The sequence below is a fragment of the Cololabis saira genome, chromosome 12, assembly GCF_033807715.1.
Source record: "Cololabis saira isolate AMF1-May2022 chromosome 12, fColSai1.1, whole genome shotgun sequence".
Lineage (NCBI taxonomy): Eukaryota > Metazoa > Chordata > Actinopteri > Beloniformes > Belonidae > Cololabis > Cololabis saira.
The window spans coordinates 2,038,475-2,063,500 of NC_084598.1; the positions used below are offsets into that span (position 1 = coordinate 2,038,475).

General features: G+C 41.3%; 1 protein-coding gene across 2 annotated transcripts in view; it reads left to right on the forward strand.

The window, feature by feature from the left end:
* rgs19 (regulator of G protein signaling 19) overlaps positions 1-25,026 on the forward strand; it is a 56,488-nt gene that overhangs the window by 6,420 nt on the left and 25,042 nt on the right. Inside the window, exon 2 of one of the 2 annotated variants that reach the window (XM_061734671.1) lies at positions 20,295-20,399. In XM_061734671.1, coding sequence (XP_061590655.1) covers positions 20,385-20,399 — 15 coding nt within the window. In that variant the 5' untranslated portion in view covers positions 20,295-20,384. Of the gene's footprint in view, positions 1-20,294; positions 20,400-25,026 lie in introns of those variants that run through there. The other variant, XM_061734673.1, reaches the window with a different exon arrangement.

Here is a 25,026-nt window from a genome sequence, read left to right on the forward strand (position 1 = left end):
TTGAACGTGAAATCATCCTTCGTAAATTACATTTAATTAAAACCTGTGCTTATTAATCACAAAACACATGTTAAACATCATGACCAAATCCGCTCCGACCCGCTGTGTCAGGATCAGCGCAGACAGACTGCAGCTTCGCCTGAATTATGCTTCTGCGTTAAATCGACGGCCATATGATGGTCCCGTCTGTCACACATTTACTGTCAGTGTTTGCTATATAATATTTGCAATATACTGTGGACATCTGAATAAAAACTTAACTCATAAATAGATTAATCAAAGCGCTCTCCAGCTCTGTGTCTGATTGTCTTTTTCTCCTCAGATCATGCCGAGCACCGCGGGGTCACGTAAACCCGACCAATTCAATATTAAAATCAAATTCGGTCCTGTGGCCCGTTTTTGTTATTTCATATTTTTGATCTGTGCCTAAAATTGAAATATGAAAAACCAGACGTTTTTCCGTTTTTTGTGTAACTGCATTTATTCTATCGCAGGTTTTCTCCGATATTGCGTTTCTTTTGGTAATGTTTACATTTCTTTGCTGTAGTTCATGAATGTGTTTATTTGCCTCTTCCACTAATATCTCTAACTCCAACTCGTCAAATTTCATTTTGCGCTTGTGACTTGTGACTGTGCATTCCATCCACTCTCCATGGCGCAGAGTTTGCGCTCGCAAACCTTAAGACACGCAACACCTCATTTAAATACTGCTGTTTGCACCTGTTATCAATTGCGCATGCAATCTTAGTTGATCACCCGCAAACCACACGCAAACAGCACGCGCAAACTTTTTCAGTGCACACGCAATTTAGTACTCTTTATTTAGGATCTTAGTAAATCGAGCCCTTAGTGTCTTCCATTCTGCACATCAGTGTTCAGTGGGTGCTTAGAAATGTCTACTCAAATGATGTATGTGTTTGGCATTTGAGAAGGAAATACCATTTAGTGAAGAGTTAACACTGTTTTGAGGGTAGAGTGTGCTTTTGCAAGAGAAGTGTAGGATTTTGCATTTTGTGTGTGAGTTTTGTAATTTGTGTTTAGAGTTTTGAGAAAGTGAGGTAGTCTATCAGGAAATGTGTTTAAACAATTGTGAAAAACTGTAAGCAAACGAGTGTTTGCACACCCGATGACTGTGTTGAACCAATTGGTTGGACGGTGTGCTAATTTGACAGTCAGTGCTTTGGTATTGCAAGGAAGTGACTTCATGATAGATTTTTGTGTGTAATGTACGTTTAGTGTGTTAAGTGTGTAGAGTTTTGCAACAAGTCTGAGGTTGACAATAGTGATGCACCGAAATGAAAATTTGTGGCCGAAACCGAAACCAAAAATAATACAGTTTTTCACAATTGTTGCAACACATTTCCTGATGGACTACCTCACTTTCTCAAAACTCTAAACAGAAATTACAAAACTCACACACAAAATGCAAAATCCTACACTTCTCTTGCAAAAGCACACTCTACCCTCAAAACAGTGTTAACTCTTCACTAAATGGTATTTCCTTCTCAAATGCCAAACACATACATCATTTGAGTAGACATTTCTAAGCACCCACTGAACACTGATGTGCAGAATGGAAGACACTATAGTATGAATGGAAAACACTAGATGAATGCCTCAGTAGAATCATGCATTTGTATGTTCAGTGTTACACCTTCAGCTGTTGGATATAATATATCACCATATAGTATTGTTATGTATAGGCTACTCAAATAGAAAACAACACACAATTCTTTACTGTAACAACAAATAATATTTTACAGTATTTGGACTCAAAATGTGCAGTCCACTGGACATCACAGCAAGCTGTGGATGAAAACTTGACAGAAAATAGAAACAGAACAAAAGTATTAGGCTGCATCCTGCCTTATAATGACTTGGATTTATATAGCGCCCTTCTAGGCACCCAGAGCGCTTTACAGAAATCATTATTCATTCATACACATTCTCTCCGGTGGTGGTAAGCTACATTGTAGCCACAGCTGCCCTGTGGCAGACTGACGGAAGCGTGGCTGCCATATCGCGCCTAACGGCCCCTCTGACCACCACCAACATTCATACACATTCAAACACATTCACACGGGGCAAGGTGGGTGAGGTGTCTTGCCCAAGGACACTACGACAGCAAACTAGGATAGAGCGGGATTCGAACCGCCGACCTTCCGATCATTGGACGACCCGCTCTACCACCTGAGCTACAATGCCGCATGAAGCCTTGACAGACCTCAGCAGTGACATTGCCACATGCGTCCTCCGTGGCCTGCAGCAGTGGGATCCGTGTCTGAGGTTTTCTTTCGTATACCTTCCATCTCCAGGCAGAGAAAAAGTCCTCAATTGGGTTGAGGAAGGGAGAGTATGGAGGGAGATATAGGACATCAACTTCTGGATGGACCCTGAATCACTCACGGACCAGAGCAGCCCGGTGGAAACAGATAACAACGAACCTGACCACCTCTGTGTCCTCCATCTGGTCTGGCTGGACAATGATATTGTAGAGCTGGTCCAGGAATGCTAGAAGAAGTGCAGTGTTGTAGGGGCCAAGGGTGGCATGGTGATGGAGGACGCCGTGGTAATTGATGGCAGCACACATTGTTATGTTCCCTCCACGTTGGCCAGGGACCTCTGTGATGGCACGCTGGCCGATGATATTCCTCCCTCGGCCCTTCTTTTTACAAGGTTGAACCCGCTTCATCAATGAATATGAATTCAATGGCAAATTGCTGATTGCATGTTGCACAACAGCCTTTGGAGTTTAGAAATGTGATTGACTGTGTGTTCTGAGTGAACAGCAAGAGAGGGAATTCAGGAAGAGTGTGCAGGATATTGGGAATTGTGTGTAGTGTTGTGAGAAATGTGTGGTATGGAATGGGAATTTGAGTCTAGAGCAGTAAATTTGTGCTTGGAGTTCAGCAGGATTGGTTCAGCCACCTGAAACATGAGTTTCAGGTTGTGCACATTGTGTCTAATGTTCCAATAAATGTGTTTAAACAATTGTGAAAAACTGTAATAAACACTTGGCCGAATACCGAACAATACCGAACATGGTTCTTAGCAGTTTTTCATTTATTTTGCCAATTTTTTCACCATTGCATAAATCAAATAAATTAGATTTAGGCATGCTTTTAAAAGAAAAAAATCTTTTACAAAATTACAAGGTAGAAAACATTTGTTGAACATAAAAAACTGAACATTTTTTAATTTCCCAGCATTTCTTAAATATTCCAGCAGACATTATACCAGCGAAGAACAATAACTTAAAATAAATAAATTAACAAAATACATTTTTTGGCCATCTTTGAGCTTACGTTAGGCTTAACTGACTGAACATTGTAACATAGGCCTTAAAACAATAAAAATGCATTAAAGCGCACAGGGTTTTTTATCATTTCAAAATAAATCAAACTTGTAGTGCTGAAAGACTTTGCAGATGTGCCCCCTCTAGATATTTGAGCAGAACATTCATTGCAAACAGCCATTCTTGTATTATTCTTTGCCACTCTAAAATACTTCCACACTGCTGACATGTTTGCACCACTTCAATCCACGCTCTTCGCTGTTTGATTTCGTCATCTAAATGCACCTGTAATAGATTGATTTATGTTGTTTTGGTTCCACCTGCTGGTGAATGTTAGGTAAAATTCTTATGTGGTTAGTTTTTGGTTGGCCAACGATTTATGTGGAGCGCAACCATTACGGGACGTTCTATTAATACGTCCATGTTACGGGAGCGTTATGTGGTTAGTTTTTGGTTGGCCAACGATTTATGTGGTGCGCAACAGTTACGGAGCGGCCAGTCTATTTCCTTATATTACAACGCCGTTATTAATTGTTCGTTTTTTTTCCCACTTTCCCACTTTTTACCCACCGAACACTGAAAGTGTTTTTTTGCCATTTTCGGCCGAACAATTTCGGTTACCGAACAATCAGTGCATCACTAGTTGACAATGTGCTTATAGTTGTGCAAATATGGGCTGATGTTTTGCTTCTTGAGTGTAAGGTTTTGCTAGTAGTGTACTACTTTTGCAATCGAAAAAAACTGTAAACACGAGAAAGATGGGTACTTCAATGAAAAATACAGGACTGTCTCAGAAAATTTGAATATTGTGATAAAGTTCTTTATTTTCTGTAATGCAGGGGGGGGGGGGGGGTGCAGGCAGGCGGAAGCAGCAACAGCAGACATCCACGTAGACAGGTGGAAGCAGCAACGGGATGACCGGGGATGACCGGGGGGGGGCACAGGCCAGCACGCACAAAAGAGAAAAAGGGGGGGCCAGCACAAGAAACTACAGGAGCGATGGACAAAAATTATGGCTATGAGATACTTATAATAAATAAAAATGGAAATGGAGAAGAGAGGAAGGGAAGAGGAGAGGAGAAGAAGGGTGAGAGGCACCGCCCAGTGGATCATGTCGGTGCCCCCCTGCAGCATAAGCCTATAGCAGCATATCTACCGTGAAGCTATGTTTGAGACTAACTATTATAGTCTTGTTCTATAGCTGCAACTATGACTACTGACTCTAACACTCTCTAGCTGGAGATTTACCAACACCAGCTAGAGGTTTACTAAACACTAACTATAGGCTTTACTAAACAGAAAGGTTTTAAGTTTAGTTTTAAAGGTGTAGGTGGTGTCAGCCTCCTTAACCCAATTTACCGTATCTCCAGAAGCTCCAAGTTTTGTTACATGCAGCTGCTCTACAGGACGGAACCCCGTCATTATTGTTTACCCGCTACCGCTCGGCAGAGACGCTATCGCGCATGCGCGACTCTCGGCAGAGAACGTATTGAAGTGAGATGCCTCACTCCGTTGGAAAAACACGTCTGGCGACTATTGTCAACAATGGAATTCATTGTCGGCAATTTTGATTATCGATTTTTGTCGACAACGTCGACGAATCGTTGCAGCCCTACATTCAACCTGTGTGAGTTGCCTGCAGTCTTATGTAATGAATAATTATAATTAATAAAATGATCTGGGTCTTTGCAATGATCTGGGTCTTTGCGATACATGGCGTTCTCTCCACCCAACTCTCAGGGATTATACTTTTTTCTCAGCTGTTCATCACTCATATTCCAGGTTAGATTACTTCTTAGTAAGCAGCTCTGATGAGAGATATCTCAGAATCCCAAATCCACCCAATCATTATTAGCGATCACGCACCAGTTTCTATCACTCTGGGGAAGATGGGGAGCGACCACCCTCTAGAAGTAGGATATTTAATACATCATTGCTTAAAGACCCTGACATTATTAATTTTTTCAAAAAAGAATGGGACATATTTTTGCAAAATAACGATCAACCGGAAACATCAGCGAGTGTTCTATGGGAAGCAGGAAAAGCAGTAATGCGAGGTAAAATAATTTCCTTTTCTTCAAATAAGAAAAAGAAAGATAACTTAAAAACAAAGGAATTAGAATGCGAAATTAAAACTTTAGAGGAGGCCTTCCGGACCTCTGCAGACGAATATATCCTGAATAGAATAAGGAAAACTAAGATAGAATTAAATAAAATAATTGACACAAAAACGCAGTTTCCAGTACAAAGGCTTTGCCTGGAAAACTTTGCACACGCTAACAGATCGGGGAAATATTTAGCCAATCAATTAAAAGTAAACAAGGGAAAAACAACCATAACATCTATTAAGGACCAATCAGGGAAGATTATGCATGATCCCTGTTTTAATAAATTCATTTTTTAGAGACTTTTACTGTAAACTATATTCATCACAAATCGAATCATCCGACCAATCAATCGATCAGTTTCTTGGATAAATTAATCTGCCAAAGTTACATCAGGAGCAGGTTACGAATTTAGATTCACCACTCTCAATAGGAGAACTCCAACACATGCCTAATAATAAAGCTGCGGGCCCAGATGGCTTTCCAGCCGAATTCTACAAGGAATTCTGGAGCATATTAGCACCAACGTTTTATAAAATGATCCTAAATTTTAAGGATTTAAAAGGATTTAAATTTAAAAGCTTACCCTTAAACATGAATTCTGCTAATATTAGTCTCTTATAAAAACCGGATAAGGATCCTTTGCTCCCATCGAGCTACCGCCCAATATAACTAATAAATGTAGATCTTAAAATAATCAGCAAAGCTCTTTCCAAACGTTTGAAAAGAATTACCCCTTCTATTATACATCCGGGGACCTTCTTGCTGTGAGGCAACAGTGCTAACCACTAAGCCACCGTGCTGCCCATCCTGGGACATCTTCTGTTTACTGTAACATCTACATGCTCCCACTGGCACAGATTATAAAGAACAACATAATAAACTACCATAGCTATGCAAATGACACTAAGATATATATTACAATGTAATCAGGAGACTGAAGCCCTGTACAGGCTCTTGGTTAATGCATTGAGGATATTAACAACTGGATGTGCCACAAATTTCTCCAGTTAAACAAAAAACAAACTGAGGTAATTGTTTTTGGAGCCAAAGAGAAAGGATTACAGGCCACCACGGAGCTTCAATCTCTACACCTAAAAACCAACAACCAGGCCAGAAAACTGGGTGTGGTGGCTTGTTTACATCTATCTTTAGACCTTCCTCCATTCTCTGTAGGAAAGAAGCATCTTGGATCGAAGGAGCAACCTGATTGTCTTCCTTTGTGGTCAGGATCACGTGTGTGGTTCTCTTCAGGATCAGTAGCTAGTAAGTTGGGAACCAGGATGTCGCTGTATGTCTCTTTCACTTGGAACACATTAGGGCATGGTTCAAACAAGGTAGGGTGCTGTTTCTCTCCAATGCTGGTGTAGAATGCACTTACTGTGAGGGGTGTATGAACGTTGCCTAGACAAACGTTGCCTATGACGACCCACCCCAAGTCCAGCTTCTGTGCGTAAGGCAGATGATGTAGGCCATTGACTTGCTTTCGGACCTTTTGGACTCTGATGATGTTGCGTCCTAGCAGAAGTAGAATAGGGGCATCTTGGTCAAGTTCTGGGATGAGGTGAGCGATTGACCTTAGGTGAGCATGGTGAAGAGCGACATTAGGGGTTGGGACCTCAGCTCTATTGTTTGGGATCTCGTTGCATTCAATAAGGGTGGGTAAGGGAATGCTAGTCTTTCCATCCAATGATTCTACTTTGTATCCATTGGCTCTGCGTCCGATTGTTTGCTTTACTCCAGCAGATGTTTTCAAAGAGTAAGGAGCGCTTGGACTTTGATCGTTGAACATGTCGAAGAACTGTGAGCGTGCTAGGGATCTGTTACTTTGCTCATCCAGTATCGCATATACGTTCACTGCTTCGGCTCTGTGGTCAGTTGGATATACTCTCACAAGACATATTTTAGAGCAGGAACGCTCAGTTTGCTCACCACCACAGACTTCTGTGCATTTGCTTGTGACATCTGTGTTGGAGGGGGAGGGGTATGCCCATCCTCCCCGCCATGCTCTGGACCAGGATCCCTTCCTTTTGGCCCAGGGAGCAGGACCTGGGTGCAGAGCTGTGTGATGCCTTTCACTTTTACATTCATTGCATTCAGCCTTGAATCTACAGTTCTTTGCGATGTGTGACGATGATGCACAACACCTAAAACACACATTGTTTTCCCTCAAGAAAGCTTTGCGCTCTTCAAGCGGTTTCTCTATGAAGACGCGGCATTTCCATAGAGGGTGTGGTTTTTTATGGATGGAGCAGAGCCTTTCTCCATCATTAGGCTTCTTTGACCATTCTGTGTCTGAGCTGGTGTTAGGATACACCTCGGTTTTCTGCACAGAGACTTCTCGTTGTCTATTTGGCTTCCACACCTTCTTCTCTGCTTTGTCTGCATAACATGCGAAGTTGAAGCTAGGATCATTCTTTACATCATCCTGCTGGCGAACGAAGTCGAAGAAGCTGAATGGTGGGAAAGTAACTCTGTGTGTTTGCTTGTAAGAAGCTCCGACTGAAGCTAGGGCTGGGCGATATATCGAGTATAGCCGATGTATCTCGGCTTATACTCTGTGCGATGTACAAAATGACTCTATCGTGAATATTCGAGTATACGTTTGCTTTTAACCGCAGGCATTAAATGACATACTTTTCTCACTCTCTCGTCTCGTCTCTCCTTCTCTGAGACATAAAACAAGCGCACCCAGTTACATACGTCAGTCACGTGCTGTCGTGTGTGCATTATCATTGGCCCCCGACCAGCTGCTGGTGTCTGCGCTGCTGTCCGGGACCGCTGGTCACTTCCACCCCGCTTTAACTTTCCCAAACTCGGCCTGTTTGCGCCGTGAGCTCATCCGCACGGTTGCTACGCGCGACGGACTCTTTTCAAAGCAAACCGGTTTAGTAAAGACGGGAGGGGATGTTTTCTCCTCGCACGACCCGCACGGCTCTCCGGAGAGCCGAGGAGCCGCTAAGTGCGACACGCACTGCCGAGCCTTTAGACTGATTGGTAAATTTGACTTATTCCCCCTTTTTGCATGAAAGTTTAAAATGAGCATATATTAATGCAGTATGAACAAGAATGTTTTAATGTAGACATAGAGAATCATCATACTGGTGTGATTGTAGGCATCAAAGTGTTAATTCAAGGCTAAGACAAAATATCGAGATATATATCGTGTATCGTGACATGGCCTAAAAATATGGAGATATTAATAAAAGGCCATATCGCCCAGCCCTAACTGAGGCCCATGTTTCCTGCAAGTTGAATGGGAGCTTCTGTACTATAGGGTTGACACCTCTTCATCCTATGCTGACTGGAGTTCCAAGAGCAGGTCGCTGAGTTTTGTCAGCTTGTGATAATATTTGTTTGATAGTTTTAGGAAGCTGTCGAGTCGTTTGGACAGAGCGTCTTCTATCGCCTCTGCGGAGCCGTAACGTTGCTCAAACCTATCCCATATCCTCTCCAAGCCTACTTCTGGACGATTCATATGTACAGCTCGGATCTGCTCTACATGCTCTGCGGACACTTTCCCGAGTCACTTCAGTAGAAGATCCACCTGGTGACAAATCTAGACCTACAGTGGCATTTTGAAAAGAGCGTTTCCAGGCTCGGTAGTTCTGTGGTTTGTCATCAAATTGAAGTAAACCTGTAGCCACAAGCTCACGACGAGCAATGTATTTTACAAAGTCTGTTGTACCAGAATCACCATGGTGTCTTGGCTGTGTGAAATTAGGTGTATGTCTAGACAGAGGATGTCTGCTGCCGTTATGTGGCCTAGGGTTTCCTGCGGGAGGTGGGTGACCCCGGGCAGACAGCGGTAAGTAGCTGTAGTCATTAGAGCTTGCCTTGTGTGACCTATTGAACACAGGATCATTTCTATATGTCAAATTGGTAGCTGTCGCTTTCTGAGGATGTTCGTCATATTGAGGGTCAGGGTATTGGTCTGGATGGAATGAGCCTGTGTCTGGGTCTAATTTGTAAGACGGGTTGTTGTAGATATGATCTTGATAGCCTTTTAACAATTCTTTGTCACATGTCTCATCTTTTTGCGGTAATTCTGGGCCCTGGGATTTTGCTTGCTCGATAACATACTGTGCAGTGCGTTGTATGGTTTCCGCATGAGTGGGACTCGGACCCCGTGTCTGACTCTGTTTGTTGTTATCCAAGTCCATTGCATTTTCTAATGCTTCTGCCTCTGCAACAGCTGCCTCCTTTTTACAAGTAAGTAAGTCCATACTGTAGATGCTTCTAGCTTTGCTTTTTCTAGCTTTAGCTCCATTTCTTTTTCAGCAAATGAAAGGCGAACATTTGCTGCTTCACCTTTGCTTTAGCTACAGCAGAGCTAGTAGCACTTCTACAAGATGCAACAGACCGTGTCACTAGTGAAGGTTCGTTATCAGCCATGGTTGTTGTGTGAAGAATGCGTAATCAGTAGAGCTGGGTATCATCACTGACCTCCCGATACGATTCCGATACACTAGGTCCCAAGACGATACGATTTCCGATACGATTCGATACGATTCGATATCGATATGCTGGTTACAATAAGGGAATAACATGATCCTTCCACGCGCCACGTCCGGCCAGAGAAACCCCACCCTGCCTGGTGAAAAGAAGCAGCCTGCTCACTCCTCAAGTAAGGAGGAGACTTGAGCTCAGTGCAGGGCCTCCCGGGGTTGGTAGATGGAGCAATTCCCAGGACTGACTTAGGTAGGAGCACTGGGTGATAAAATGGGGGAAAAAAATCGTGATTAAAAAAAATAAAAAATAAAATAAATAAATCGGTACTTGGATTTATGAATCGTTCCTACACATGCATATCGATAAAATATCGATATATCGATATTTTTAACCCACCCCTAGTAATCAGATGTGATGGTCGTCCACTGGTGGCGTGTGACGATGTTGCCAGTCATATGTCGTCCACTGGTGGCGAGTGATGATGTTGCCAGTCATATGTCTTCCACTGGTGGCGTGTGACGATGTTGCCAGTCATATGTCGTCCACTGGTGGCGTGTGACGATGTTGCCAGTCATCTGTTGTACAGCTGAGTTGCATTATCTTGCCTGCTTGGAGGCTGTTGTTTCACTGTGCTGCCCTTAGAGCTGTATCATTCGCAGCCAGCTAAACTTCTCTCCTCCATCAAGACTCTGAAGACAGGCTTTAGTCCACAGGTTTATTGGTGAAAGATTGGTGTGAAACTATGAACAAATAACACAACATTGTGCATGAAACGTTTGCCTGCAGGGCCTCCCGGGGTTGGTAGATGGAGCAATTCCCAGGACTGACTTAGGTAGGAGCACTGGGTGATAAAATGGGGGAAAAAAATCGTGATAAAAAAAAATAAAAAATAAAATAAATAAATCGGTACTTGGATTTATGAATCGTTCCTACACATGCATATCGATAAAATATCGATATATCGATATTTTTAACCCACCCCTAGTAATCAGATGTGATGGTCGTCCACTGGTGGCGTGTGACGATGTTGCCAGTCATATGTCGTCCACTGGTGGCGAGTGATGATGTTGCCAGTCATATGTCTTCCACTGGTGGCGTGTGACGATGTTGCCAGTCATATGTCGTCCACTGGTGGCGTGTGACGATGTTGCCAGTCATCTGTTGTACAGCTGAGTTGCATTATCTTGCCTGCTTGGAGGCTGTTGTTTCACTGTGCTGCCCTTAGAGCTGTATCATTCGCAGCCAGCTAAACTTCTCTCCTCCATCAAGACTCTGAAGACAGGCTTTAGTCCACAGGTTTATTGGTGAAAGATTGGTGTGAAACTATGAACAAATAACACAACATTGTGCATGAAACGTTTGCCTACTATGGTTACATTGTATTGTGGGTGATTATCTGAATTCGGTGCCCATTGGGTTGTCTTGGTTTTGAAAAAAATACTACAAATAATCATATTTCTGAACATTGCATCTGATAAAGGACTATCTGAACCTTTGAGAAATTACCTTGTCCACCTCAGACTTGAAATCCCAAACATTATTAGCAAATTCTTTGTCACCCGAGTTGTTTTGAATTCAACCCTGTAACGGTCAACTCGATATCTGTGTGAATACTAAAGTAAAACATGTTCAAAATAATTATTGCAGAATATTGGTAATTATCTGTCCCATGTTTAGAATAACTCATTGTGAATAGATTTTGTTTTATTTTTAATATTCATAATTTGACTGAGAAGTAGGATCTGACTACTTCATGTAAAAACGGTGTTTGTATTTCAGAAAAATATGCATCAACAGTAAGAAATAGTTTGGCTCCCATATATTTTATTGGTGTCCCTTACATTCTACATACAATCCAGAAACAATTGATTTAATGTTTATGTTTTATTATACAAAAAAATTATAAAATGTATGAAATAACAGGGTTGAACTCACTGTAACAGGGTTGAATAGGATAACAGGGTTGAAGGGACATTGAATATTTCCATAGGGTCTACAGATTAATACACCTATGAGGGAACAATTGAGGGAACAAACACATCAATTAAATGAACAGTATTCAAAATAACAACATGTCCAGTGTCCTCTTAAAAAAAACATAGAATGCTATAAATGCATTGTTAAAAAATAACATCTGAACATGACTCAAAAACAATATTGAAGGCTATAAATGGATTGCTTAAAAACAACATCTGAACATGTCTACTTGGGAAAACAATATGAAAAGCATGAATTCAAGTAGATTTAATTGATTTTTGAAAGAAAGTCCAAAATTACGAGGATAGACATTTGTTGCAAGAAGACTGCTACTACATAGGCTATACAGTATAGCCTAATTGCTAAGGTCCCTTAATCAAATTGCTGTGTGGGCAGGTCCCAGGCAACCACAGAGCTGAAGAACTCTTTTAGTTCTCAAACAGTCTGTCCCAAATCTCTTTCAGAATTTCCATGTGACGGGCATCACGTACTGTCACAGGCTGAGGCGGTGGGATAAGCTCGAGCACCTCACCAAATGGGTACCACAGCACATCTTCTAGTCGAGGCCAGAATAATCTGTTTTTGGTTATTCCGGCATGGTGCATGCATCGGACCTGGAATTCTGTTTCGTCTGTGGCAATGATGATTCCTGGGTATAAGGTTTTATCATAGGCGAGCACACACCATTGCCCTATGACCTCTGGGTCATCCCAATTGATTTGCTTCTCCCCTTGCAAAACAGTAGCTGGCACTTTCTTGGAAAAGCTGAAATGCTGTGTATTCCAGCATTCACATTCTAACTTCTTCTTGGTTGAGCACTATACAGCTGACATCTCGCGATGTTATCTCTCCTGGAGCCAGAGTTACCACCTGATGGATCTGCATGGTTCCTGGGACTGCTGGAATGTTGGATGGCATCCTTTCGAGTGCTTGCTCAACAGATTCACCTTCGACAAAAAACAGCTTGATTAAAGTGTTTGTCTCTGAAAGGGCCTTGAAGAGCTCATGGGAATTGTAGATGTCCCTGCCATGGCTGATCATCACATCACACCATCTGGTGCTCCTTTTCCATGGCTGGACTCAAACAAGTTCCAAGTCCCTCTCAGGCCTCTCTTTTCTAGCTCTGTGCCAAACAGGAAAAAGTTGCCTTTTTGTCTGTTCTGAGTACAGGGCCCGTCACTGAAAAAGTGTAGGACAGAAACCTCTGGGTAGGTGGTCTGCACAAGGTCCAGTGTAGGCTTCAGATGTTCCCATATAGCAGCTGGACTCTTGTGCTTTGATGGTGAGATGGAGGTGAAGCAGGTTGGCTCTTGGTTTCCACCAACATAGATCACCCCTGTATGGAGTATGGCCTGTTGATGAGATGATCCAAAATGTACTGACTGGATTTCTTTGTTGTACTTGCAAGAGAAATTTTCAGAGAAATCGATGTGTATCAGGCATTCATTGTTGGCCATGCTGCTACGCAGCTCTCGGTAGTAGGCATACTGTTGACGTATGTTAAAGAGATGCCTCTTGAACTTCTTTAGATGGGTGTGGAAGATCTCTGCGAGCTCCTCCTGAGTGCTCTCAACCATTTGCTTGACTGTTATTTTTGTCATTGCGCTCTCCTCATTTGGTTTGGCTTTCTCTACTGTTGCCCACTGCATATAGGTCACCTTCTGGGCACCATCATACAGATTTGAAAGGGGAACGCTTGTATCCTTGCAATCATCACACTCTCCATACATACAGCCCTTGCTGCCAATGTCACAGCAGACGAGTTCCGCAAGGTTTTCAAGATTTGAGGTGTCAATCAGTTTCAGCTGACACAGCTTGTCAGCCAGGAAACCCAGGTTTTCATGGAGTTTGCATTGGCAGGTGTCACGATCTGACAGTGAGGGATGGACAACCCAAAAGGGTCGCAGCCGGCAAAATGCTACATAGGAGATGTGGCTTGTGTTGTTTTCTGCCAGAAACTTCCTATGAAGGTTTTTCATTGTGTCAACAATGAACCTCTTTTGCATCTTTACTTTATTTCTGGTAACTGTTTGTTTTTTCCCCGTGGTCATCCGGCTAACGTCATCTCGTGTGAAGAACGTCTTCACTTTGCCCTCCACGGTTTTATCAGCCTAACGGTACTAATTTAATAAAAAAAGTACTAATTTAACATTATCTCACACAATAAATGTATTTTAACAATCACTAAGCAAGGATATGTATTTTTAACACATCTATCAGTATTTATATATTCCACATATTTATTACTATACTATTATTTATTACAGAGTGAAGCTACGCCATGAATTCAACCAACACAACACACATATCTCAGTAACTTATACTAAACTGTCATGAAATAACATTGTACACTTCTTAACATGAAATGTGTATCATCATATAGACACACAGATGCCTCTAGTATACGTTCACAGCTTATTCAGGAGCATGGATTCTTCAATAACACCTGACTTCCTCATTAAGAGGCTCATGGGAAGTCACATGACTTTACCATTACTGTGTCCAACAAAAACCACTAGATGGAGTCAAAAAACAGCAGTAATCCAATTTGGTTTGACTAAATAATAATGAACAAAAATACTTAGCTGAACACATTTACAGATCAGTACACCGTTCATTCATGGCATATGTAGACCATAAGCCGTTGATCTTTGCAATGTCCAAGGTGACAGAGCCGTGGTCAGCTCGCCAGCAGCGCCATCTAGCGTCCATCTCAGAGTTCTCCACGGACATTCAGCATGTGGCGGGTAAAACAAACCTTGTGGCCGATTGCCTACACGCGCGCTCGTGTGCCCTGTACATCTGGGAGTTGATTTTTCTGCCATGGCTGCTGACCAGGCCGATGATCAGGGGCCTCATTTATAAAAGAGTGCGTAGGATTCATACTAAAAGTACACGTGTGCCCAAAAGCCGAAAATGGCGTGCGCACAAAAAAATCCGGATTTATAAAACCGTGCGCACACTTGCACGCAATGTTCGCTTTATAAATCACAGTCCAGCTGGAAGGTTGCGCAGGTGAATTTGCCTCATATCCCGCCCTCTACATGCCCACTTTCTACCATAAATGGACAATGCAAACTACATGATGATTGTATTTGCATATAAATGAGCCTGCTGATCATGCGCAGTGGCTTCCTGCAGTCTGTTTCTGCTGTGCGTCAGGATGAATGAGACGTGTCCAGCCACCGTGCCACTAAATTTCACGGAGACTGAGATCAAGATGTTGTGGATGAGGTGGAGGCAGGAAAACCACATTATTTGGTGGTCACAGTAAAAGTATAAATAGTATATAAATAGTATAAAAGAAAGCGAGTGAGTGGCAGCACGTTGTTGCTGCGCTAAACGACGTGAGTGCCACGGACAGATCTGTTGCAGAAAAAAAAAAGAAGTGGTGTGATTTGAAGGTAGAGGCCAAGAGGTACGGAGCACCTAAAGGGACACAGATTTTTTTAATATATATAATGAGTTTTACGCGCGTGAAACGCAGTAGGGTACGCGTCGCCGCGTACCCTACGGCGTAGGCTCTGCGTCGTTTTAATGCGGAACCATAGGCTATACGTGCGCGCGTAAAACTCATTATATATATAAAAAAATCTGTTTCCCTTTAGGGGCTCCGTAGAGTGGCCCGGCACTCATTTGTTCTGTCCTCAGTCACTCTCCAGTTGTCGCGCTGGGTGACGAGGAGGTTCCCGGCCCAGCGTGTCCTGCACCGCGGCTGCAGCAGCAGCACCAGAGTCCTGACTGACGCTGTGCTTCAAACACAGAGGGACACGATCAGCGCTATTATATTTTAAGTCTGATATGTGATGACATTAAAAGTATGTCATGAATCTGGCTTCATTTCACCACCTCACCGCCTGTGTCGCCAGTTCCCCATATCTTCAAAATGTTGCGTGCGTGAGGGTCAGGGTTGGTGTAAAGATACACACATTTTTCGGTTATTTTTATTTTTTAAATCCCAACCTTTGTGTAGAAGATGGCGTACGCATCTTTCAAGCCCTGTTTTGTGCACAAGCAAGCTTTATAAATGAGGCCCCAGGACTGCGACATCTCCACTGGTCGGCCCCGTCTGGTGGTCCCAGTTTCCTGGCGCCGGCGGGTTTTCGACTCTGTACACTCCCTCTCACACCCTGGCGTCCGGGCGTTGGTGAAACTGGTTGGGGCCAAGTTCGTCTGGCCTGGCCTTCGCAGGGAGGTTAAAGAGTGGGCAGCCGCATGTGTAGCATGCCAGTGGTCCACCAGCACACAAAGGAGCCCCTGGAACCGTTCCCGATTCCAGCCAGGCAGTTTGACCATGTCCACATCGACCTTGTGGGCCTTCTTCCCCCGAGAAATGTTGTTCTTAAACTGTTCAACTATTTTGTCACGCAGTTGTGGACAAAGTGGTGACCCTCGCTCCATCCTTGCTTGTGAATGACTGAGCATGTTTGTGGAGGCTCCTTTTATACCCAATCATGGTACCCACCTGTTCTCAATTAGCCTGATCACATGTGGGATGTTCCAAATAGGTGTTTGATGAGCTTTTCTCAGCTTTCTCAGTATTTTTTGCCGCCTTTCCCAAATTCTTCTGGACGTGTTGCAGCCATGAAATTCTAAGTTAATTCTTATTTGGCAAAAAACAATTAAGTTTATCAGTTTGAACATTAAATATGTTGTCTTTGTAGTGTATTCAATTGAATATAGGTTGAGAAGGATTTTCAAATCGTTGTATTTTGTTTTTATTTACATTTTACGCAATTTCCCAACCTCAACCGTTTGTATATAATCAGTTATTCAATTGAGGATCTTCCCTCAAAGCCAGATGTTGTATGAAGTATTAAAACCAAGAACAATTTTGCTTCCTTTTCATTAAAAAAAAAAAAAAAAAATGTCTGTGGCCAATTCGGGGGTCTTTATGTTTATGTTGTGTTTCCTCAATGAGTTTCTTCAGTTGAATCGGGAGTCAACCATTTTTTCCCCTTCTTTTCACTCCCAGTTGGTACACACTTCCTCCTGCACTTTTTTTTCCAATATGTCTGTTTCCTACTTCCTCTTTTTCCTATTGGTTTCATCCTTCCATTCCTGTATCTCTTTCTTACCATTTTGTCCTCTTATGTTTATCTCTTTGTTGCAATTTTTTTGTGAGTCCGTCTTTTTTTCTTTCTCGTACTGCACTACTTTTATTTTCATTCCACTGTGTATACTGTTTTTTGTAATTATATATGTTTTTCTTTTTATACCTTTTCGCTGCATGTGTGTGTTGTGTGTACTGCTGCTGCACAAAGCAAATTTCCCCACTGAGGGATGAATAAAGGACAATCTAATCTAATCTAATTTACTTTGGTCATCTTTTTTGAATTTGTATGTGTGGATCTGGGTTTGTCATAATGAATCCATCAGTGCAGTAAAGTCAGGGGAAAACCTTGTGTTTTCTCAGGGACAAAAAAAACCCCACTTTGTGCTGATGTTATCCAGAGGGAACATCCCTTGCATTTTAATGGAACAATAATTGTAATAATTGCTCAGGGGTCATGTTCTGGGTATCTTGAAAGTGCCTAAAGACAACTTGTGTTGAAATAGACGCTATATAAATAAAATTGAAATTGAATAATGGCCACTCAATGAAAAGTTACCTTCATAGCAACTGTAAACCATTTCAGATTATTTTGTCTCTTAAATAAACCCTTAAGCTTCAACTAAGTGTTCAAGAGAGAAGATTATTTTTTCCTCACTAAATTAAAATCTGAAGAATTACAAAATAAGTTATTTTGATGTCATGTGTTGACAGTAGAGTTGGGAGAAAAAGAAGGATTCTTTGATGCATTTCCATTTGGCCTTGGACGATTCAGACTTAGTTATTAAATGTTAAAGTATCGACAATCTAAATCTGAAAGAACATACCAAATAGAACAATAGTCTTTGGATTGGACGAGCTCTGATTGCTTTATAAGCTAGTGTATTGAAGCCCTTTAACTTCTCTAAGGCTGAGACTGGAAGTGACCAGAGGCCTCATTTATAAAGCTTGCTTGTGCACAAAACAGGGCTTGAACGATGCGCAAGCCACCTTCTACGCAAAGGTTGGGATTTAGAAAAAAAAAAACTAACGGGAAAATGTGCGTATCTCTACGCAAACTTCCTAGGATCCTAGCGCACAAACATTTTGAAGATATGGGGAATTGGCGACGCAGACAGTGAAGTGGTGAAATGAAGCCAGATTCATGTCATACTTTTAATGTTATCACATATCAGACTCATAGATCCATGTACACCCAAGCTGGCAGTGTTATAGATCTATGTGTTCCGTAACTGAGCCATTGCACTGGTATTTGCAGTAGGTACTACTAGGGCTGGGCGATATGGACCAAAAGTCATATCTCGATATTTTCTAGCTAAATGGCGATACTCGATATATATCTCGATATTTTTTCTGTGCCATAATTGGGGTTTCCCCCAAAGCATTATAGCATAGCATCTCTGTTAGCTTCATTTTTTTTCTGAGGCAAACCCTTAAAAAAACAGTCAGTTTTAATACAAAGCCTCGTGCCAAATGTCACACAGGTTCCTTTATTAACAGAGGTCTGCACAATATCAAAATGTATAAAACAAATGAAATAAAAATAAACTGCCTGCATATAGAGAATAAAAATGCTTCTTGAATAAAATAAAACAAATATCCCTTTCCTGCATAACAATTAAATTAAAATACACTGTGCAATTAATACAATGTAGACAGTAACAGGCAGACTTTTCCACTGAGGTTGACAGTTGTGCAAATAACAAAACATTTGTACAAATCTCAAATAAAACATTCAAGTCAATTTGTCACCAAATAAGCTATATCAAAATCAATTTTTTTTTTTTTTTTTTTTTTTTAAATCGATATAAACGATATTGTGTCGTACCATATCGCGTTTGAAAATATATCGATATATATTAAAATCTCGATATATCGCCCAGCCCTAGGTACTACGTTCATATCATACTTCCATCTTCAAATGGTATGGAGTGGTGAATAGCACCAGATTGATCATTTATTTACAAGGTGTGTAACAACAGGTCCAATTGCTGAGTAAGAATATAAATTGCGTAGTGACAGCCGTGCGTAATGCTGCACAATGGATGCGCTGGCACTGCTTGAGGATCACATACATGGATCAGGATGGTCAGGATGGTCAGGATTTCCAGCGGGAATTATCCGACAGGTATGTGTTTGATTAACAATAAATAATGTTACATGTTCTGCCTAAAGCCCCTTTGAGGTACGATATAATATCTAAATTCCGTCTTTAGGCCTGAGATATCCCAGCCGTCACTGAGCACTATAATGCCAGCCGTTTTGGATGGCATTATTAAAATAACCAGTCGATACATCTGGTTTCCTTACACTGTGCATGAATAGGCCAACATTAAAAGGCAATTTGCAGCAATGGCAGGTTTCCCAAATGTAATCGGTGCCATTGACTGCACTCACATTGCTATAAGGGCTCAGAGCGAAAATGTATTTGTCTATGTGAACTGTAAAAATTTGTTTTTGCTTCCCTTCTGCAGAAGGCCTGAAAATAATTTCTAACTGTCTCTGTGTCTTTCCTAAGTTATTAATTTATGTATGTTGATGATTTAGGAACCTAACAAGCGGCAGGTCAATTCAACACCGCAGAGGAGCGAGACGGCGCTCAAGTAATAGCGCTGTCTCGCTCAAATTGATTTGTGCGCGACTGTTGTATTTGCACTTTTTTTATAAGCTGCATTTGTTGTTAATAAAAGGTGTTAATATTAAACATGTTATGTTGTTATTGTTCAGTAACAGTGTTTGGTATTCAGTTTCTGAACGGTGAAGGCTCAAGCCAACAGTTTGGTAACGCTGGTCCCCCAGATACACCCAGAGCACGCTGGTTGTTGAGCCTCTCAATCCGATTCACCTGTGTGCTGTTAACGTAACTAGCGTTGTCGTCATGTCTCTCTCTCTTCTCCCTCTCTCTGTGTGCGCTTGCCTGTTTCAGCTGTGGTGGGAGGGTGTTGTTTTATTAAATATATATTCACATTGAAATTCTGGCATTTATTTATTTGAGCCCCAACAAAATATGGGTTAGCCCTACTGTAGTTGAACCAGAAAAAAACATGTATGAACCTTTAATACATATGCAGACAAGGAAAAAAAAAAAGTAATGGAGATACACCAGCTGAAGGGTCAAGGAGGCAGTCGGCCCTGTTAGAGGTTCCCGTCTGGTAGATTTAGCCTGAACTTACCGGTACAGATGCTAACTGTGGACTTTTTTTCTCTCCTTTGATGCGTGTGAGTGTGTGTGTGTGCTGGGATTTTGGTCCAGGACTGCATATTATGGGGATTTTCAAACACATTTGTGCAATGTACATGGTTTGCTGATGGATTTGCATTGAATGTCTTCATGTGTGCCATTTTGCATGAATTAATCTTTACACACATTAGTGTATTTACCTGTGTTTGTGTGTGTGTGTTTATAACGCAGAGGTCCGAGGCAGAAGGGGGGATGACATGCATATGTCCGGCCTGTTAACATCATTGACGACTTGCACGCTAACAGACTGCCCCTCACGACATGGCGGATGTACTGGTAAACCAACTGCTTCTCTTCCGCTCTCTTTTTGTTGCTGTAATCTTAGTTGATATCTGTGGTACTTAAGGTTTTTCTCCCACTATGGGAGTTTTTACCTGCCATTCTTTATGTAATAATTGCTTGGGGTTCATGTTCTGGGTCTCTGGAAAGCGCCAAGAGACAATTTTTGTTGTAATAGACGCTATATAAATAAAATTGAATTGAATTGAATTATGAACCTATGTTTTATTCCAGCATAACATAAATAACATCATTTTGCCATTTCATATATCATTTTGGCTAATCTTGAATTTGATGGTAGCAGCACATCTCAAAAAAGTTGGAACAGGGTTAACAAACGGCTGCAAAAGTAATCAAAAACAATTAGACAACCATTTGACAACTAATTAGGTTAACTGGCAACAGGTGAGTAACATAACTGGATATAATGTAAAAATTGGCAGAGCTTGATCAATTGGCCTCAAAAATTGTGGTCTCTCAGTGTAGAATTGTGAAGACTTGTAAGATTCCACCATCTACAGTGCATGCTAAAATCAAAAGATTCAGATAATCATTCTGTGTGTGCACAGGACAAGGCCAAAGGTTAACACAAGATGCTTAGTCTAAGCTCTAGGCCTTCAGGCGGCAGTGCATTAAAAACTAGAAAATTTGGGCATGCCTTAAATTGTCCCCTCGTGCTGCCAAATGGTTTGGGGCTGTAATGGTTGTGTGGTTCTCAGTTTTAGGTATTTATGGTTGTATTGCATTCATTCCTGTGCTGTGCAGAGTGTGTGGTTTAGGGTTGTTAATAAACCACACCCCCTGCTTCAGGGTTGTGTGGTTTAAGGTGATTAATAATGGCCAAGAAGTAGTTTAGGGTTGTTAATAAACCGTTAAAGGTTGTTGATAAACCTTTTGGGATGGGGCCATTTGGCAGGCATTTTGACTTAAAATGTATGTAAATCACAGCTTCATGAAATTTGAATATGTTGTTGCCTAGCAACAAGCGTCCAAAGTCAAATGGACATTTTTTTTTATAATTGAACTTTTAATATCTCAAAAACTGTAATAATTGGCATAATGAGGCTGAAAGATCTCTTTCTCCGAAGTGAACCGAGTATGGAAACATTTGAATGATGTCACTACGATAAAGGCCGACCAATAAGCGTCCGAATTTTCACCTTTTTTTCCGCTTCTTGGCATCTAGCATTGCCACGGTAACGCTTTTGGCTGAGAAAAGTATTGCCTTTCGAGGCATGATGGATCCACATGTGTTAATGTATGCTATGTGTGGGTGCATGTTGCGGTTCAGGCTACGTTAACGGATAGGTTTTTTTTTCACCATGGTAAAAAACCCCATCCGAATGAATGGGGCCATTTGGCATGGATTTTGACAAAATGTCCTTAAATCACAGTTTTATGAAATTTGAATATATTGAAGTCCGGGGAACATTTGTACGATGTCTCTACGATAACTTCTTGCCTAACAACAAGCGTCCAAAGTCAAATGGAATTTTTTTTTTAAATTGAAAGTTAAATATCGCAAAAACCGCAATAATTAGCATGATGAGGTTGTACGGTCTGTTAGTGCCAATCGGGCTGAGTGTTTGTAAATTTGAACGATGTCTCTACCATAAAGTTCGGCCAGCAATAAGCGTCCGAATTTTCGCCTTTTCTTTTGCTTTTTGGCATCTAGCGTTGCCACGGTAACACTTTTGATTGAGAAAAGTAATGCCCATCGAGGCAAGATGGAGACGCATCCAACGATGTATGGCATGCATGGGTGCACATTGCGGTTCGGGCCACATTAACGGACGAAAAAAGTGTGCGGAATAAGAAGAAAAGGGAAACCTTTTCTGTATACCATTATATCGCCTTCATTTTCATGTTTTTTCTCGTGTTCGTGTTTTATTTTTTGGGGATTTTTTTCCCCACATCAGAGCGGGGTCATGCTGTACACCCGCTGGTGCGACTTTTGCAACTTTAGCTTGTTAGCAAAATGCTAGCAACATTGCCCTTTGGGCCATTCTGGACGATTGCAATATGGTCATGCCACTACTTGGCAAGCCCATAACAAGCAAGATTCTCCCCTGGAAAAGACTGCATGGACTTAAGGATCGACAACTCTATGACCAATCTGATTGGTGGAGTGCTAGCCCTTCACTAGTGAATCAGGGTTAACCGGAAATGATGATGGTTATCATACTAGTTACACAGAGATGGCACAGATGCCACAGTACAGTCTATCATTGCATTGGTTTGGATTTGGATTGTGTTTGACTGTGTTGTGAATGCCAGTAAATTCTCATTATTGGCCAACATATTTATGATCCTTCTTGACTTCTATCAGAAGTGAAAACACTGACTGATGACAGCGGGCTCTGTTCACAACTCTAGACTAAAGCGATCCGTCATTTCCGGTTGTTCTTCTTTCCTTTTCTTTCTGGGCAACATCACAGATTAGGGCCGCCTGCAGTTATGGGGACGTTTTATGCTGCGTAGAACGTACACTCCAGTCGGCGTCAGGTTGGTCTGTTCAGGTGTATTTTCTTGACACACTCGGGCAGACGGGAGCCGACTTGTAGTCCGACTGCTTTTTTGCAGACGGTCGGCCATCGACTGTGTGTGTCCTGGCCCTCATACACACTTCCAGGAAACATTCTATTGCATCCGTCACAAAGAGTCCTAAATTATAATAAACTGCCTGCCTGCAGTCCAGACCTGTCGCCAATAGAAAACATATGGTGCATCTTTAAATGAAAGATTCAGCAACAAAGAGTCAGCAACTTTTATCAGCAAAGATGTGGCATTAGACAAGTAGTTCTCTCCTAAAGCTCTATCAATCAGTATATATAAAATGTTGATACACACAAAACTACGACGTGAGCTGGAAAATGGGCTTCAGTCTCTACTAGAATAATTTTAATTGCGTCATTGCATAGAAACACTTCTAAACATGTCTAAACCTTAACTTTAAGAAGGGGAGCAAACATCATCAGTGGCAGATTATGCAACCTTTATCAAATTGATGATGTCATAGCCCCAGCTCTAATCTAACCCTCTTCCCCACTAGACGTAGCTCAGTATTTATATCTCAGCATTTTGCTTCAATTATCTATTGGGTTTAGCAGTTCTAGAGAGATGTGCATGCTTCATGCCATCTTTTTGATGTTTTGAATTGTTTTCTGGGATTTCTTGTCTACGATGACATTCCAAGATATCATGCAGTGTTTATGTGAAACTTCTTCAAAACATATCAAAACAAGAAGAGAAAAAATCTCAACAAAAAACATGTTTGAAAATGTTTGTTTTTGTGAGGTAATAGCCTCTTTGAGCACTTTCCAAAAAAGAAAGACAAACAAATGTGCTGATGGGAGAGGCAGCTTACTGCAGGGGAATGATATTGTGATGTTGGGGTCTGTAATTGGTCTGCAGGAATACTTTTGTTGTTGTCATGTGCAAAATTAACATTCATGTAAATTCCTGGATGCAGGTTTTCCCAGATTGTATTTTAACAACATAAGTAGTGTTAGTTTGCACCCGGAGAAAACTGCTGTGGCATGTAAATGCATTAAAGGGAAACACTTATATTATTGGTGCAGACATCAAGCAGGTCCATTGATTGTTATGGACTTTTTAACAGTGTAGCAAAAAATAAAATAAAATTGAACAATTTTGTACCAGCCTGATGATTCTGACCATGAGGAGGAAGATGCTGCTATGACTAAGGATGAGCATAGGGAAGTGATATTTAGGGACATTGAGTGCATTTACATGGGGAAGTTTAATTCCTCTTTAATTCAAAATTAAAATTAAATTGTTTTAAAATGAGTAGAAATGACCATGTAAACACCTAATTCCAAATGAAAACGGCCATTCTGAATTAATCTTAATTCCTAAGTAAGTGGCTGGTTTATTCCGATTTTAAATCTGAATAGAATAATTCTGCGATAATGTTTACACTCAATCCTCTTTAAATTAATTCCAGTTTTTCTTTCTGCTCGTTCCCTCGCCCGTCTGTCTCCATGACGCTTATATTCCACTGGGCTGGTTTTCCAAACAAAGTTTCAAGATGCAGCAGCAGTAAATGCTGGTCAAGAGCAGAGAACATTTATTTAATAAATAGAAATCATTAAAAGAACAGATGGAAACAGGAAACAGTTGTAGCGGCTAAGTTAGTTTTTCTTCCGGTAGTTTAACTTCCGGTCCCCCCCCTATCCAATCAGAATCTTCCCAACCCCCAGACCTGGAGAGGAATTGGAGAAAGACCATCAAACGTGTTTTCCATGTAAACCTCAATTCAGAATTACTATTTCCATGTAAACTCGAAGGAAAATAGTTTAATTGTGAATTATTTAATTTGGAATAATTCATTCTGAATTAAAAAAACATCATGTAACCGTGTCCAGTATAGATCCTGGTCGCGGAGCTGGAGGGTTGAGGTGATAACATAACACCTATCACTGTATTATAGATGTCCTTTCAAATAAACATGATTGCCACTTTTTTCCTCACATCTTATCACAGATCTGCTGAGTATTGATGAGAAAGGACAGTTACCAATTTTATTGGGGAAATAAACTAATATTTATCCCTTGATTGGAGGCATGCGCCAACATCTTGATTGAAGCCCACATGGCAGTAA